This window comes from Gossypium raimondii, chromosome 9, assembly GCF_025698545.1.
Source record: "Gossypium raimondii isolate GPD5lz chromosome 9, ASM2569854v1, whole genome shotgun sequence".
NCBI lineage: Eukaryota > Viridiplantae > Streptophyta > Magnoliopsida > Malvales > Malvaceae > Gossypium > Gossypium raimondii.
In genome coordinates, this window is record NC_068573.1 from 35,644,678 (window position 1) to 35,663,747 (window position 19,070).

General features: G+C 31.3%; 2 protein-coding genes and 1 long non-coding RNA gene across 3 annotated transcripts; all 3 read left to right on the forward strand.

The window, feature by feature from the left end:
- Positions 1-4,529: 4,529 nt before the first annotated feature.
- On the forward strand, positions 4,530-6,572 carry LOC105799288 (calmodulin-7). The gene is made up of 2 exons (XM_012629751.2): positions 4,530-4,720; positions 5,872-6,572. Exons 1-2 carry the CDS (start codon positions 4,645-4,647, stop codon positions 6,243-6,245), a joined length of 450 nt encoding a protein of 149 aa, XP_012485205.1. The 5' UTR covers positions 4,530-4,644; the 3' UTR covers positions 6,246-6,572.
- An 8,762-nt stretch (positions 6,573-15,334) lies between these two features.
- LOC105797919 (integrin-linked protein kinase 1) lies at positions 15,335-16,090 on the forward strand. The gene is made up of 3 exons (XM_052621242.1): positions 15,335-15,750; positions 15,848-15,976; positions 16,061-16,090. Exons 1-3 carry the CDS (start codon positions 15,490-15,492, stop codon positions 16,088-16,090), a joined length of 420 nt encoding a protein of 139 aa, XP_052477202.1. The 5' UTR covers positions 15,335-15,489.
- Positions 16,091-17,626: 1,536 nt separating this feature from the next.
- On the forward strand, positions 17,627-18,222 carry LOC128032433 (uncharacterized). The gene is made up of 3 exons (XR_008188574.1): positions 17,627-17,719; positions 17,983-18,074; positions 18,158-18,222. It is a non-coding gene; the product is annotated as an uncharacterized LOC128032433 (long non-coding RNA).
- Positions 18,223-19,070: the final 848 nt, after the last annotated feature.

Genomic DNA, 19,070 nt, shown 5'->3' on the forward strand with positions numbered 1-19,070 from the left:
TGCTAGTATTTAAAATAAATTTTGGCATCAAATGGTATGTTTTGGTAGGTAAGTGACTTGGTTTGAAATAATGCAAATTAGTTTGGTAAACCTTGGGTACAAATATGCATATAAGTTAGTTATACATATGAATATATTGAATACATGAGTACACATGTTATAATCTGTCATCTGAGGTGCTTAAAAACATATTGGTTGTATGTGAAGATATTGTATGTGAAAAGCTTGATTTTGGTTTATTTTAGTGCCTAATTTTGGCTTGTTGATATACATAATGTTGATTGTAGGCTAACACCAAATTGGGTGATAAATATGGCTTGTAAAATGGCCTATTATCGTCCACATGAGCAAAGACACGGGTGTGTGTCTCAGCCGTGTATGACACACGGCCAGGTGACATGGTCGTGCGTCCCTTGTATCTTTTTAAGAATGCAAGTCAATATACTACACGGCCTAGCACACGGGCATGTGGCTTGGTCGTGTGACCCAAGTCAGAGAGCTCACAAGTTTGGACACAGGTTGGGACACGACCGTGTGCCCCTATTTCGAATACCCACATGGCCTGAGACATGGGCGTGTCTCTTGACCGTGTAAGCCACACGGCCTGGCCATCGGGCGTGTGTCCCAACTTGTTTCTAATGTGTAAATAATTTTATAATTATTTACAACTTTTTAATAATTGTTAGAATATTCTAAACTACGTTAAGAAAGACTTTGGACAAATAATTATCCAGATTCAAATATACATAAGCGTCCTTTTTTTTATGTTCATTAAAAATTTATGAATTTAATAATTTTAATTACTTTTAAGATTTTATATATTTTATAAATTTTAATAATTTTACAACTTTTAAAAATTTTATAATAATATAAGAACTTAAATTATCATTTGTCCAAAATTCATTTTGGTCAATTCTCATCATAATTCAACAATCATATCATAGGTCAATCATAGGTTAATGATTATATCATCGATGACAAATGAAAAGCCAAACACAAGATTTGGGTGTGCGACTTACTTTTTAATATTGTTAAATATTTTGACCAAAATTATGATGAAAAATAATTTAAGTAAAAATAAGACAAAAAATTTAAATAATAAGGTGTGAAAACGGATATAATTAGACGTAAGACAAAATAATGCAATAAATTGATGCCCATAACCAAAATAATGCAATAAAACATAAAACATTTAGGTTTGTTTGCTTTTTAAACTGAAACCAAGCATGTTAGCTGGCACAATACGTACATCAGTAGATATTTGCACATTAAAGAATATATAATCTTTTAGGGATGTAACTGTAATCTTCCCATTAGTTGTGAAGTATGAACCCTACGCTATAAGCTATTTTCATGGCGACTGTTTGTGGAATAAGGTGCTGCTGGGCACAACTTGGGCATTCGGAAGCTTAACTTCATTAGGGCTAATGATATGTATATATCCATAGTAGAGGGCGTAAATGGCGGCCCAGTGACAATGTTTATTGGGCTGAGCATCGCCTGTACGAAGTTGGTGGGTTCATCTATTTATGTTCCAACCAAAGCCGTGATCAGAATGAGGCTACTGATCGCCATGTCACCCTTTCTTAACAGCATTAGCAGTTGGGATAAATTAATAACGGATTGGAAATTTCAGGTATTAAACTGATAGAAAAAAAAATTAGGTACAAAAGTAATAAATGGGTGCAAATTTGAGGGATACTAGATAGGTAGGATGGGCTTAAATGAGATTGAATCTATTTTCAGTGGAAAAGATTCTTGCCATTCATGTACTACCGTTTCTTCACAGGTGTGTCTCCCTATCTCACAAGGGGTTCTTAGATTCAACGAAAATACATGCATGAAATTGAGTCACTTAGCCAAGCAAACTTAGAGAATGATAGCAGGAGGAAATAATGCCAGAAGAAAAAAAAAGGATTTCTTAAAGCTCAAACCAAAACCAAATGACTTTTGAGTTTAAAAGAGCCTTCTTCAAGGAAACTGTCTATGCTAAAGGCTTTCATTATAGATGGTGATATCCCAATTGTGGGTCCCTTCTCTGGCAGAACTTGTAACTACTCTAGTGAAGGTTAATTTCAACCATGTTCAAGGCAAATAGAATAAGGAAGAGGCTAGTTTTATTTCAACTAAACAACATAATACGTAACAGATTAAGAGGAAAGTACTTGCTAATTGTGAAGAAGAGGATAATATAATGTGGAAGTTTACCTTCTTTGGGATCTTCACCACTTGATCTACTTATAGTTTTGCTAGTGGTGAGTATGATACAAGTAAAAGCTCAAATCCCTCCAACAAGACCTTTAGGAGGAACTCGTGAAGAGTTAATTTACCTTACAAGGTGGTCTTGCTTCCGTAGAAAATCATTAGAAATTGACTTCCAGCAAAAGTGAATGTGGAGCATCTGTTTATATTGAACAAGACAAAGTTAAGGATAAGGTGATGACCAAGCTCAAGACCTTGAAAGATTTTGTTAACATTTTTATCACAAGAAATCTACTCTTGTCTGGTATCTGGAAAGCAATAACATCCTAAAATATTAGCCTCAGTGACATGATGAAATCTTTACCACCCCATTCAACCAGTCTTTAAAGATACCACTAGTAGCTTAAGCAGTTAATCCTGTTATTTTTCTCATCAAACAAGAGCATGATGATTCCAAAAGAGTATGAGCAATGTCTAGGCAAGCATACAGAGGAAAACTCAAATTGCATAGCCCTTAACTATCCAACTTTTGATTATGTTAGCCTTTTTTTATTTATAGGCTTGCTTCTTGTTTGTTTAACCTTTTATATATATTGACGAACACTTGATATAGCTACTGGAAAAAAAAATAGTAAAAGACGTTGAACAATGTTTATATTAAAAGTCAGTTTATTATATACTCGAAAGAGGGAAATGTTTTTTTCCTTTCAAACTGGGTATTGATGGGTGTGCCCATTGGAGGATTAGATAGTGATAAAGAAGATTCAAACAAGCTATTATTTTTCACAAACGATTAGGAGTTCTATTAAGATCTTATCATTTATAGGTGACGAAATTAATTTAAATTTTTAAATCTTCTCCTATTAAAGAATGGTTTTAAATTATAATTTGTATATTTAAAATTTTTCCAAATATCTCAACATTTATAAACGTCGAATTCCATTAAAAAAGTATCCACACTAGTTGAAAAAATACATAAACTATTATAATTTAAAATTTAAAAATTTTCTTTTTATGAAATCACATATACACCACTGAAAAAAAAAAGCCACATCACATCAATTTACCAAATAATAATATCTTCATTTGTCTGAAATTCAGAGGGTACAAATGACATAACCAAATAAACTAAAACTTGCCTCATTGGTCCCTATGGTTTACTTGTTCTTTCCATCAACCGTCTTAGCCACACGATTTAGTTCATGGACCGCCCATCCCTACGCGTCCAACATAAACAATTAAAAACCAAAACACACACGCTTTTAACACACTTTCATTTAAAGATTTAACAAAAAGTCAAAAGGATATTAACTAACGGGTTTAATTCTGATTTTAATCCCTATATTATACTAAAATTTAAGATTTAATCTCTCTATTTTTATTACTAACTACTCAAATCCTCATGAGCAGAAAATAGAAATAAATGCACCAGGAAGATGCAAAGTAGTAAAAATATCCAATTTCAAAAAACTTTTCCACATCACTCCATATCCTTTTTAAATTAGAGTTTTTATGGGTAATTTGACAATAAAATGTTTAAAGTTGTTCAACGAGCAATAAATGCTGTTAGTAGTTTTAATTTAATAAAATCGTTTTAAAAGTAATTTTAACATAGTAAAATGGGTTAAAAACATAAATACACCTAAAAGATATAATAATTTATAAACTTCCTGATAAAATTGCATCATATATTTTGAAGTAGTGATGTCTAAGCTTATAAAGAAATATTATATTAATTATTGGAGGATACGAAAGGGATATGTGAGAGATTAAATTTGTGTGATTTAAATCTTGATTATATTAATTGTAGTTCATTTTCATTCGATTTTATTGTTACTTTTCAAACCTCAAATTAAAAGTCGGATTCAACTTTTATGATTTTAATTATAAATGAGGTATAAGTACATTCAAATAAATATTATTGTAATCCAGCTATTACAAAGTACAATCGAATTAACAATTAAAATATGTTCAGATTTAAATCAAAATAAATCTAAAAGAAATTTACTGATTCAACCCATTAATATATATTTATATTTTAGAATATCTTAAAATTAAAAATGTTTCCAACTCAGCCTAGCTTAAACAATAAAATTATTTGAACATGAGGTAGATGCATGAACTCTTCGAAGGGAGAGTGGGCAAAAGAAAAGGCATTCAAAGATGTACATTTTTAAAAGAAAATATTTTGTTTAGTAAAATAAAATTTTTAAATTTTAAAAAAAATTGGAAAAGAAAAAGCGAGCAATGCTTGCGGATGAGAGAAAATTAGATGCCTTAATTTGTGTTGGCCCAACTTTGGGCCCTATATATAGCCCTGCCATCTCCTTCTATATTTTCCACATTCAACCTCGCACGCTCTCATCAGTTTCCTTCCGCTACCTTCTCTCAACCCAAACACATATTTCCCAGGAAAAAGAAAAAGCTTGAGCGAACAAGAAAATGGCCGATCAGCTTACCGACGATCAGATCTCTGAATTCAAGGAGGCCTTTAGCCTGTTCGACAAGGACGGAGATGGTCCTTTCTCTCATCTCCCTCTCTTATTTTCTTCTTGATGTTTTTAATTATGAATTATGTTTTTATAATTTTCTTCATTCGGTTCACTTGGATTCGTAGATCTAAACGTTGTTTTGTTTTTTTCTGTTTAATTTTTGCGTTGTTTTTTAAGTTTGGTTGTAATGATGTGACGGATCTAGGGTTTTGATTTGTGAATTTATGGTCGAGTGTGATCGTGTATTTCATTTCTTTTGCTTTGATTGTTGCGGCTCTTGATTTTATGACTTCAATTCTTTTCTTTCCTATTACTGTTGACCTTTCTAGGTCGTCTCATTCGTTTCATTGTATGACTGATTACTGTTAGATCTTTTAAGGGCAAGCGTAACCCGGCTAGTTGTCATTTTATGTGGTGATTTGCTGTATAATTTATGTTTGAGATTTGGATTATGATTTACTGATTTTATTTTATTTGTTATTTAATCATGATTAATATCGCATTTCCTTTGTTCGAGTTTTTATCTGATTAGTGAAGCTCCCATGGATTTTGGATGACATTCCCCTCGATTAAACCTGCATTCTTAACCTACAATGAAATATAGGATCATTATTACTGTTTTTTTTACTGGATTTGCGTATCTCTGGTAAAGTCGTTGACTGGTTGTTTCATCCTGAATAAGCTTTTTTTAGTTGTACTAAGTTGGCATGATAGTTATAAATCTAGAATCACAATGTCCACGGATTTGACATGTCATGAGAATTCCAGAGTTTCTATGGATGATTCAATTGGTTAATTTTGTGATATGTAGTCCTCAGTAAAAACTATTTTGTTTGATAAGTATTAGTTTGAAGTTTATCGAAGTAGTAAGTGACTGATAAGCTTGCCCTATTGTTTTTTTGTCAATTACATGTCTGGTATTTATGAGCTGATCCATGAACAAATTTATAGATGTGTATTTGTTCTGAAACTTTTTAATGGCTATATTGTTGTAGCGCTGCAAGGTTAGACTGAATGCATTGCTGACCAAGAGTCTGAAAATCATGACTTAACTTCTTAAACTTGGAACTATCATTTTGCCTGCAGGTTTTCCTGTGGGATGTATATAGTTATGTTGATTTTTCATAACCAATATTGCATTCTTACTTTTTTGTATTTATTCTTATCGGTGCTGCAGGTTGCATTACTACCAAGGAGTTGGGAACTGTGATGCGATCACTTGGGCAGAACCCCACTGAGGCAGAACTGCAAGATATGATTAATGAAGTCGATGCTGATGGAAATGGGACCATTGATTTTCCTGAATTCCTTAACCTGATGGCAAGAAAAATGAAGGATACAGACTCTGAGGAGGAGCTTAAAGAGGCATTCAGGGTGTTTGACAAGGATCAGAATGGGTTCATATCTGCAGCCGAGCTGCGCCATGTCATGACAAACCTTGGTGAAAAGCTTACAGATGAGGAAGTCGACGAGATGATCCGCGAAGCTGATGTTGATGGTGATGGGCAGATCAACTACGAGGAGTTCGTCAAAGTCATGATGGCCAAGTAAAGGACCTCTCCAACTATAACCAGGATTTAAAATTGGGGTTTAAAAAAAAAGGAAGAAAGGAACAGGGCAGATAAGTTTGCTAAGATATCTATTAATGAATAGGACATCTATGTTTTTATGTTACAAGCTTTTGTTGGATGGTTCTTCGTTTCATGTTTGCATTATTTGGTGGACCGAACCTTAGTATTATGCTTGTTTGCTCTGCTTTTTTGTTCAGTAGTGCTGGGTTGTTAACGTCAATATTTTTATGCTTTGTGCTTTCTTTCGAACAAACTGGAAGATTCGATGTTATTTTTGCTTTTTATGATTGACTAATTTTTTAGGAAATTTGTCGAGGAATTTCTGTGATGGTAAAGCTGATCCTTCTAACCGGTTATAATTTGGGTGGTCATTGAGTTTGACCACACAACCACCCCGAGGTTTAAGGTTACTTTTTCAACTAACCGGATGACCGATGATGGTTCTACAAGGTTATCTATCTATTTGGATAATTATTTAGGGTATTGGTAAGTGAAGTTAAGGTCTTGATATTTCTTTGGAAGATTTGTCATAACGTCTCTCTCCGATGGTAATATAATCACGGATCTCCATTACCCTCTGTGCGAGAAAGACGCTGTATATCCTATCTCGGACATACTCTCTTGCCAAAATCATTTGGTTTGGATTGTAAGAGTAGAACCCAGAACCTCTGATATTAATGATTGGATCAATTTCAATAATAAAAAAATCCATCTATAATGGATGGATATTAGTCCTGTGGTATATTTGGGAACACAGGAATGAAATATGCTTTAATAGGCAAACTCCTAATCATCAAAAACATTCATGCATACCAACAAGATTATCAGAGATATGTTGCGCGAATCTACATCCAGATACCAAAACGTGGACACACGAGGGCAGTCTCTGCAAAAACCGGGAAGGAACCTCAGCTCAACCATAATACCTACTAAATATTCGCCCTTCTCGGTCACGACAGAAATCCATCCATACTATTTGGAGCAGCTGCGGCAACTGTAGGGTACTCCCCTCCGCCTTTGCTCCTAACCACATTTTACACAAGACCTTCCAAACCTCACAGCAAATTCCTCTTCGCCAAAGCAAATACTGTGGAAACTCACGACACTCTGCATAACAATCTACTGGTTATGCCACCAGAAAATAAAATGAAGCTTTTTCGGGGCCAAATAGCTGTACATTGGAAGGTAGAACTTGCCAGGGCAGATATTGGGACACCCCAACAGGGAACCTGTATACTGATGCAAACACATCAACATCCTCTCAGCCGGAAGTTTAATCACCTTGCATGAAGAGCGGCAGCCTCTAAATGCACTAAAATAATGTTTATGTTTTCTTGATGTCTACAAAAAAAAAAAAAAAAAGAGTGAGATAAGTTACTAATTAAAAAGATAATTATATAAGATGTTCAATTGCAATAAGAGACAAATATCGCATAAGGTTTGAGCTCAAAGATGAGATATCGTATAAGTTTGGTTAAATATTTTTTTATTATTTTAGATTAGAGAAGAATGAAATTACCAACTATAACAATACTAAAAGATATAATTAGAGTATAATTATTGACTTATAAAAAAATTAGATAAAATTCACATCCGAATAAATTTAAAGCTAGACATCAAAATTTTCTAAGACCACCTCCTACCAATGGTCTGCCATCGACACTTGTTGGGGTGTTAATACTGGGAATATGTTTCACCCATTAAAATGGAATATATGAGATTCAAATGTTTGCCAACGAAAGTAGCACTATCGTTTAAGCATCTGATTACATCCACAAATTTCTTTCATCTTTTGTTCTAGTTTACATACACAGATTCCTAAATATAGTCTTTGGGTACATTTGGAGATGAAACAATTCCAGGGTCGTCTTCATCTTCATTCCGAGTAAGGAGCCATGATCTCACACCCCTCTCTGCAGCTCTATACATGAATACTGGTTTACCAATTATTCCTTGTCAAATTTTTCATTATGATACTCCATGGGGAGTTTTCGGTATCGGCACTCCTATTATAAGCTAATTCTAAAAATTGTAGATGATGGTAAAATAGGACAACTTTAAGAGGAGACTTAGCTTCATAATCACGGCCTTGAGGAACAATGGATATGTATAGCGATTTATTTCAACAAAAATCCCAAATATTATTAGCGGTTTCCATGATTTTTCCCCATTTGAATGAAAACCAAACTAAAAGTTAGAGAGATTGAATCTTCTGCAATGTTATTAAGGCACACAGCCAAGATTATCAAAATCGCTTCACAGCACTCCCCCATTTCAAAGAAGTAACAGTTTTAAAATTATAATTTTTATTAAAAAAATAACAATCTATTAAAATCTAATCACTATAAGATTTTAAAAATTTTGACCCTATTTTTGTTATTGTGTTGCTATTGTAATTTTTAATAAAATTTAATTTTAAAATTTTTTATAAATTTTGTTTATAGTTTTTATGTTTTTAATAATTTTAAATTTTAAATTAGCTTAATTGATTTTTTAAAATTTGTTACTAAGGCCTTTTGACTCTTTAGCCTTATTAGTTTCAAAATTTTCTAATGTACTTCTAATAAAAGAGTAGGGGTCAAATTGACTAAATGTTTGAAGGTTAAGGGCTAAATTTGTTATTTTACCTTATATATAAACACCACATTTTAACAAAGGGATTGTTTTGCTCATTCATCTAGCGTACATGTACTAATTTGCTTATTTTTTCAATAGAGGGACTAAAATGTAATTTAAGGTATAGTGGAGTGCTTTTACCCCTAAAAACATATTGAAGAAGAAAACAATTTAAAGGTTAATTGCACCAGACGTCCCTAAACTATGGCTCTAATTTTGAATTAGTCCCAAAACTTTAAAATATTTTAATTATATATCAAAACTATTGGTATTATATCAACCAAGTCCTTATGTTACCAAAATCGTTAGTTTAATTGTTAAGCACATGTCATATATGATGTGGATCAAATCATAATAAGAAGTGGATAGGATTCCTCAACATATATGCCAACGTGATAAATTATCCTTTAAAAAAAAAATCAAACGTGAGTCATATTTATCGGGTAAATTAGTTAAAAATGTCAGTTTTAAAAAATATTTAGTAAAGTAGGTCATTCTTTTTCAAATTTAGAGAAATAAATCGATTTTGGAGAGAAAAATAAAAAAACGCGTCTAGCAGGATGCGCTTTCAGTGTCCATGCTGCCACCTTAGCTGAAAACACATCCTGCTGGACTCATTTTCTTTCAACGGTAACTTTTCCCAACAGTAAATTTTTTGATACGGCTACTTTTTTTTCCTAACGGCTAGTTTATTTACCATATAAATCCAAATCATTTTTTTTCTTTTGCATTTAAATCCTATTATTTTAATTCTCTCAATTCTATTAATCTATTTTCTCAATTCTCTCAATTATTTAGTTCTCATTTTTTTTTCATTCAATTTCTCTCAAATTCTTGTTGTTTTAATTTTATATTTCGTAATTTCTTTGATTTTATTTGATTTTTATAATTTTAAAAATGTCAATGTCGCTTATTCGTTTGGATGACAAACACATTTCTAACGTTCAATTGCAAATGATAAGAAATTATTATTATTTTTTTTAATTTTAATTAATTTAATTATTAAGTTGTTAACATTATTAATTTTATAAATTTTTATGTTTATATAATCAGACTGAAGATCAAATTATAGAGAAAAACATACACAATTTAGTGTGAGTGCACCACGTGTTATTGAACCAACACTTGCAAGAAGCTGGATTCTTGCACGTGTCTCGTATGCTCGGAGGGACTAAATTGGATCTTGCACTTATCAGCGCTTTGGTGGAAAGATGGAGACCTGGGACACACACATTCCATCTTTTGTGCGATGAGTGTATAATTAAAATCGAGAACATTGTTTTACAACTCGGTTTACCGGTGAATGGGGCAATCGTTATGGGAGTAGCGAGCTTTGGCGATTGGAGTGCAATTTGTGAGGAACTATTAGGCAAGGTGCCAAACAAATTTAGTGGTAGCCAGATAGAGATGAAATGGTTAGAAGACAATTTCAATTATATCGACAACTCCGCAAGTACCGTTGAAAGAGGACAATACGCGTGAGCATTCATCCTAAAGTTAATCGAGGATATTCTAATGCCAAATAAATCTCAAATTTTGGTACATTTAATGTGGCTACTACAACTAGTTGACTTGAAAGAAGCGAAGCGACTCAGTTGGGGATCAGTTGTGTTGGCGACATTGTACCGAGAGATGTGTCGGGCAACAAAACCACAAAAAATTAAAATCGATGATTGCATATTAATATTCCTTCTTCAGTCATGGCCATGGTACCAGCTACCATTTTTACTTCTCAGAGTAAACGCCCTTTATGTATTCTCACTCGTAATAAGGTAAAATTCATTTGATAATATAGTTATCATAATATTTTTTTCACTATTATATTTTTGAAATAACATATTACTTGAATAGGTGGAATAATAAGGCGAGTCATGTGGGTATACTGGACGAGCTCGAAGATATCCGGCTATTGTTAGATCACTGATTAGAAGCCAAGATTAGTTTTTGAAATCTTAAATTATATAATATTTATGTAAGGATTTAAAATTTTATATTAGGTACGTAATAAATTTTATAATTTCATACTGTAGTTTGAATAAATTTCATACTTTGATCCGAGAATTTCATGTAGGCTTGTTGGGCCTTTACATCTGCTAAGTTACGTTTACGTTCTACTAGGTTGAATTGCCTTTTTGAAACCTAAGGAAGTTGGACTGAGATATCCTAAAAAACTGAAAATTTCATATTAAGTCCTAAAAAATATATTAAAAAAAACTGAATTTAACATAAAATAATTAAATTGACACACTTCCATAATAAAATTTAATATAAAAAATTACAAATAAAAATTATAAAAAGTGTTGTCAATTACTCGGAATTTACATAAATTAAATACGAAAAAATGTTGAAAATAACTCTATATTTTAGAGTTATCACACCCCCAAACTTAATTCATTACTCGTCCCGTGTAATGTCCTTTGTAAAAATGCTAAAACATCCAAATTCAACCATCCTCAACGTAATTAATTCTCCATTTTCCATGCTTTAGAAAATTTTATGCTCAAAGATAAAAGTTGCAAACATGTAACTTAAGTACATATATAATCTGATTTTTCTCAAGTATTAAAGTTCTAACTCTAATTATGAATTAAATTCCTTCTCTTAATGATTGTACACTAAGTTCTTTCCAAGCAATTTTTGTTTTCCGTGACTAAGCTAAGCAACAATCCTAACGGTTAAATTATGTTTTCATAACTTAGAAATTTCTCTCCACTAATGTAACAAGTATAAAATTTTAAATCAATAGGTCTTTAGTAAGGTTGTATTGAGGCTTGGTCCAAAGTATGGAAAGAGAGTTATTTTTAGGCTAGACAACCTCAAACTCAGCTTACTCCGAACCTCTAGAATACAATTTACCCCCTAAAGTACCCAATTCTTCCTTTTCACTTTCAAAAGTATGTGCTCACTAGTACCTTTTTCTTCGTAAAAACGACTATTTTTTAGCATTAACATAGTATAATTTTTCAAGCTCAAAAACACTCCAAGCATTAAAGTAGGCACCCAATACCTCTATCTAACTCCCCCAAACTTAAATATAAAAATGCCTTCAAACAAGTTGAGTCTAAGATTTGGTGAGAAAATAAAGATGAGTAGTGTAAGTAAAGGATAGCTAGCTAATGCAAGGTTTCAAAAAGAATAGGTTAATCAACTCAAAAGTTGGTTTCAAGAGTTAGTTTTAATACGATAGGCTTGAAAGGCTCAATCAATCCAAACAAAAATTTGCCTAAATCATTTTTAAACTATTATGCCCTTATGATTTCACCTCAAGGAAATTCCTAAGTCAATTCTAAAGACTTAAACCTTCATGCATGCTTAGTTTTCCTAAGGAATTAAAAGTTTCATGGTTGACATTATACACAATTACTAATATTTGCATTTTCATCATAACTTAGTTAACATAGAAATACTTAAAATAAAAGGATTTCATGCATACCAGAGTTAACATATTTATGCAAAAATTCGCTTAAACACACCTTTATGGAAGAATCGATTTTCAAAAAGCATCAGCAAAATTATAATTTCAAAGAAATTATAGTACGGTCCCCCTACTAAAGAGAAGCAATGTTCTCATTGCCTAAAAGTATATAGCAAAAGGGACAATATCAAAGAAGTGAATGCGAACTATGCACCAGGTAGGCTCCCGGGAAAGGGAGGTGAGTCTCATTCGACTACTTAAATATCAAGTCTTTCCTTGCCAAATCTTATCCTAGACATGTGCATTCATATTACCACACTTCTCATTTTTAAAAAAGAATAATTTGCAAATTCGCTCAAATTTATTTATAATTGCAACTTAAAAATTTATTATGTAGAAAATAAAAAGATAATTAAGTTCAAAAGTATCTAAAAATATTAAAGAAATAAAAGAAAAAGAACAAGAAAACACCCCTTATTTGTTGACCCATCACTATCTGATTCTTTCTCTTCATCCATGTTATCTACATCCTGCCTAGGTGTAGTAGAATCCTCAGGTTTAATTCTGCGAGTCGGGTCCCATGGCTCAAAGACGAAATCTGGAAACTCAGGTAAAGAGCCAAAATACCTAAAAAAAAATTTGGAATGCAGCCCGATTGAGTCATCTCGAATTTTAGCATATCTCTAGTACACTTGTTGTTGCTTATACATGTGTTAGCAAAAAGTTGAGTCGGTATAGGATTAGGCATGAGATCATTAAGTGGTGTTGCACTGCTTGAACCTTCTAAAGAAAATAAAAGCTTGAAATAATATTAAATAAAAAATACATTAATTTACTTATAAAAATAATGAAACCTCAGACTCAATGATAAAATCGCAATTATTTAACCATCTAACTAAAGGAGCTAATATATTAAAAATATTAATTAAAAATTTGAAGCAACATGAAATAAAAATATACAAATGGGAGTAGTAGAAGAATCGAACTCAAACTCAAGGATGTAATTACAATTATCTAACCATCTAACGAAAAAACTATAAATACTAAAAATATTAATTAAAATTTTAAAAGCTTGAAGCAACATGAAATAAAAAATACAAATATGAGTAAAAGAGGAATCAAACTCGAGACTCAAGGATGTGATTACAATTATCTAACCATCTAACCAAAGAACTAATATGTTAAAACAATAATTAAAAACTTAAAAAGCTTAAAGCAACATGAAATTAAAAATACAAATGTGAGTAGGAGGGGAATCGAACCCAAGACATAAGGATAAAATACTAACATTTAGCCATCTGGCCCAAGCTAAAAAGGGCGTCCAGCAGGACGCATTCTTTCAAAATCGACCTAATCCGGTAATTATGGTTAAAAATAAACATTTTTGGGTAATTCACCCCATAATTGCATTCGGTACTTTTGTATATTTTTAAGTCGGTTAAATTATGTCGTTAGTTCCTGTATTATGCATAAATTGTTGATTTAGCCCTTATACTTTAATTTGGTCATTTTTAGTCATTATACTTTTTTGAATTTTAGAATCTTGATCTTGACCAAATAGTAGTTGGTAAATTCATTAAATTAAATTTCACTAATTTCAAAATCTAATGTGAGAGTCATATAATTACATGTGCAATGCCATGTTAGCTTGCTAAATATTACTCACAAAAAAAACTAGCTAATGGATTTAACGATGGTTATTTGCATCAAAATTGAAATTTCAAAATTCAAAAAAGTATAGGGACTAAGAATAATCCAATTGGAGAACATAGATTAAATCTAAAACTTTATGCTTAGTACGAGCTAATAGAATAATTTAACTGTTGCTGTTTGGGTTAGGACTGAAATTTCAAAATTCAAAAAGTACAAAGACTAAAATTGACTAGTTCAAAAAGTACAAAGACTAAATTTGTTCAATTTAAAGTAGGGACTAAATCCACATCTTACATAGAGTACATGCATTTGTAGTAGAATTGAAACTTTTAAATCTTTTTCTAACCAAACAGATACCTGATTAACTCATGGTACAACCTTAATCTAGGTATTAAATAGGAAAGATTATAATTATAATTGTAACTTTTGAAAAAACCAAAGAAGTTTCCTCATTTCAAGTTTTTTTTTTTTGGTAAACTACACCTAAGATTACAAAACTATTAGTAATTAAGTTTTGGTCATTCAACTTTAAAAACTTATAAAATGATCATTGAACTATTCGAAAGTTTTCATTTAAGTCATTGGGCTGTTAAAATCACTGTTGTATCGCCTTCCCTATTTGCACCGCCAGCACCAATCAAAAGCTCTCACTTCCCTCGTCTTCAACAATTTTGTTTTTGTTTTCATAAAACAACTTTGAACGTCATGAATTTACGAACCAAAATTCGAGCAACTTTCTTCTTCAATTTTTGACATTAACTGTCAAATCAACTTAAATCTAAGGTATGTTCATTTACTCATTAATAAATATTGTTCCATTGTACTATTTGTCAAATCATTATTTGGAGCTCGTCATCGAACTTTAAAAAAATGTAATAACCGAATGATTTAAATAAAAGTTTATGAATAATTCAATGACTATTTTATAATTTTTTTTAAAATTAAATAACTAAAACAAGTATACTTTTTCTTATCGGCCATTATCTACAAATCGTGATGGAATAATAATAGTAGTAGAAAAAAAGAAAAGAAAATTGAGGTTGGTGGATGAGGTAAGGAGTTACAAATGGAAAAGTCAAAATGCTTCCCAGGTTGCTTATAATTTCAATGGCACAAAAGACACCTATCTCTTGAAATTTTCAATGCAATATTATTTTAAGCTTCCACCAGGTCGAGATTTCTTTAAAAGAAAAAAAATATTTTTTCTATTATGTTTTCTCCAACTATAAAATTATTTTAATTGAGGTAAAAGGATGAAAAGTTAAAATTAAAAAAATCTCATTAATTCCATATTTTTCAGTAACCTAATCAATAAACATTTAAGTTGACGTTAAAACCAAACCCTTTTCTGACCTTGTCCTAGACATCATCGCCTGTCTTTGAAACTCTCATAAACCAATGGCCAACTCTTGTCTTTGCCATTAATTTGGGATATTCTCTTAACACTCACCTCACCCATTTCTTCAACATTATTTTCCCCAAGAAACTAAGCCACTCCAAACTGGTAACCAGATTCGAGTAATTAAGATAAAAACACAAAATGGGTCAACGGCAAAACCATGATTACGATGTTTCAAGTGGATTTGATATGCAATTGATCGGAAATTTTTTGAGCTTTGCATCGAGGGGAGATAGGGTTGGGCTGAACCAGATGCTAAGGGGTGGAATTTCACCGGACGTCCAAGACTATGATCGGAGAACTGCCTTGCATCTCGCCGCCAGTGAAGGTCATGCCCCTATTGTTGAGCTACTTCTCCTTTATAAGGCCAATGTTAACCTCATTGACCGATGGAACCGTACTGTATGCACCCAACTCCATCACCTTCTTTGCTACATCGTAAAACCTGAGAGCAAGTACAAATTTAGGGTTTTAATGTCTTTGGTTTTCATTTGTGAAGCCATTAACAGATGCAAGACTTTATGGACATCGAGATATATGCAGAATCCTAGAAGTAAATGGAGGCAAAGACATGGATGATAAAGAATTCATCAATGATCAGCCAACATTGAATGATCAAGCTCCCATGGTAATAATATTAATAATTATTTCAAAAATACAATGCTTTGGATTCTATTGATATATGTGTTTTGTTGATTGTTATTGCAGACAGTTCGACATGAACCTGATTCAAATGAAGTAATTGATATCTCAGAACTGAATACAGACAAGTCTTCAGTAATTAATCCACAGGTTACTTAAATAATAAGAAATTTGTGTTTTGCTTTATTTTTTTGATGAGGTAATATGGATGAAAAGTGGATGGTGATGTTAGGGTGTGTACGGTGAATCCGAGAAGGTAAAATGGCGAGGAACATGGGTTGTTAAAACAGTGATAAAAAGCCAGATCCAACACCCAGTGAAAATGTATGTATGAATGTATATTATGATTAAGTTTAATTTTACTTTAATTTAGACATGCATGTATGTATGTCTGTGAAGAATTTCAGAAATTGAAGCATGTAATGTTTTAAAGTTGGGTTTGGTCAGGATATTGTCTTCCAAGGATAATACACTGTTGCAAGAACTTCGACATCCCAATATCTTACAGTTCCTGGGTTCAATTGTGCAAGGAGAGGAAATGATTTTGATTACTGAATATCTACCCAAAGTAATACCTTTCACTTTAACATTAATTTCCCTGCTTTTATTTTATTTTTAATTAACTACTCTTTCTTTATAACATCATTAGTTAGTTTAAATAGTTAATATTGTTAATTGTTTTAATCAAATGTTGACGTCAATTTTCTTAAGAACATTACAACAACAAAAATTATCATGACGAGTTCAAACGAGCATTTTAAGATAAAAATTCTAATTAGCATTTTCCACGTTACTTCTATTAATGTATGATTATCAAGTGAATATATATTTAATCTTAAAATGTCACTCTAGTAAATTTATTTTATAAGAATTTTAATAGTGATATCAACTTGCCCTAAATTTTTAAATTAAAAAAGTAGAGGATTAAATTCCTAAAAATGAAAGTAGGGACTAAATTCCAAATGTGTATAGAGACTTAAAGCACATTTTAATCTTCAAAATTTTACTCTAATGTAAGTGTGGGAATCATACTAGCAATTAATAAATATCAAATTGAGAAGATGAGGTGGAGTAATTATAGATATTTTAACATTGATAGAGGTGATAATAGTATTTAAGTTTTAATATCCACAATGAAATAGTACGAGAATCAAGACAAAACATATTAATAGTGGAACGATGATGGATTTAGTAATATCGAACTCCACTTCACTCCATTCTCACACTTGGAAATGTTACTGTCCGGAGGTCGTTGTATATCTAGATTAAAATTTTTTATTTATATATTAACATTAAAAATTAATAATTATATATTGTTATTGCTATTGTTAGGTTTACATAAAAGTTATTTCTTCAAACAAATATATCTATATCCAATCCAATTTCGTTTCTTTTAATGGTAAACCTAGGATAATTTGGATCTTATATTGAAAAAGAAAGGTCGTCTTGATTTCCCCACTGCTTTGCGTTATGCACTTGATATTGCTAGGTAACTTTATTTTTACTTATATCTATTCGTGATTTTTTTTTTAAATACTGCTTAACATGGATAGTATAATTTATTTATTTTATATTATCTTAATATTGAAATATGAAAAGAAAAAAAAGTTCCCATATTATTTAAATGTTGTCAATGGCCTGCTTTAATTATTTAAATGTTGTATAGGGGAATGAATTATCTTCACAAGCACAAGCCCAAGCCAATAGTGCATAACAATTTGGATCCCAGGTATGTATTACCCCCTATTTATATTCTATAAGTAATTAATCATAAATTGTTAAAAGGTTAAAAGTGTAATTATATTATTATATTAATTAATAATTTCAGATATATCTCGAAACTATATATGAACATTGGTTTAATGTGTAGTTGTATATATGAAATTTTAATTTGATCCAAACTTCACAGATTATTAACAAAACATCATTTTATTCTAATGTATTTTAGATTATATTTTACTGGATTATAAACAACTAATTATGGTCTTGTAGAAATTTATTGCAAGATGAAAGTGGGCACTTAAAAATTGGGGAGTATTGGGTTCAAATGCTGTATGAACAAATACAACCAAATCAAGACGCCTGTATGTCCCCAACTTCGCATCTTCAGTTCCATAGCTTTATATCATGTTTTTAATAATTTAATTCATTTCTCTCTTTTTCACAGCTCAAATAAATGAAATTTGTGACACCAAAAAAGATGTTCGTGCATTTGGCTTCATACTTTACCAGGTCTGTTCTCAATTATCTTAAAATAATATTAAATTACAACATAAATTAAGAATCAATAACTATTATTTGTTTAAACCAATATACTTTGTGTATGTATAAATGATTGAAAATATGAGTGTGGCACAGATGTTAGAAGGAAGACAGGACATCAACTTTGACTATATAAATTTGAATTTTGTTGATTTCGAAATTAAGTTTCCAACAAGCAGATGCCCAAAAGGAATTCAAGAGTAAGTTATTATTAATATTTTAAGTTAAATTATCTTAATTCCTTTTTTAATTATTTCTAATTGTTAATAATATATTGGTGTTGTAATTTGTAGGCTTATACAAAAATGCACAAGTAATGATCCGCCCCAGTTTACTGCAGTCATTGGAACTTTAGAAGATGTTTCAACAAGTATGAGAAAAACGTGTATTATTGGACAATATTGTGTCTAAACCATTAAATGTTTAATTACTTGCTTCGAAACAAACATTTTCTTTACCTTTCATGTATATATATATTACTTAGCATATTTCAGTCGATGCATTCCCACTCTTTATACTAGCTTTTCAAATGTTTCAATCCGTAATGTCTTAGTAAACAAATCTATCAAATTATCATTAGAATGAATTTGTTGAACTTTTATATCGTTCTTCTCCTCAAGATCATGAGTGAAGAATAATTTTAGTGAAATATGTTTTGTTCTATCTCTTTTGATGAATACTCCTTTTAAATGAGCTGTAAATGTTACATCATCTTTGTATAAGATGCTATTTTCCTTTAGAGATAAGCTACATATCTTTTGATATGTTAAGGCTTGGCTAGCCTCATGCGTTGCAATTATTTCTTCATAATTTCAAGA

Bases quoted from the DNA above. Each gene is read 5' to 3' on its own strand.
- LOC105797919 (XM_052621242.1), top strand. From the start codon at position 15,490: ATGGGTCAACGGCAAAACCATGATTACGATGTTTCAAGTGGATTTGAT. The intron at 15,751-15,847 runs GTATGCACCCAA...TCATTTGTGAAG, and splicing joins TTGACCGATGGAACCGTACT to CCATTAACAGATGCAAGACT. The intron at 15,977-16,060 runs GTAATAATATTA...TATTGCAGACAG, and splicing joins TGAATGATCAAGCTCCCATG to TTCGACATGAACCTGATTCA.
- LOC105799288 (XM_012629751.2), top strand. From the start codon at position 4,645: ATGGCCGATCAGCTTACCGACGATCAGATCTCTGAATTCAAGGAGGCC. The intron at 4,721-5,871 runs GTCCTTTCTCTC...TCGGTGCTGCAG, and splicing joins GTTCGACAAGGACGGAGATG to GTTGCATTACTACCAAGGAG.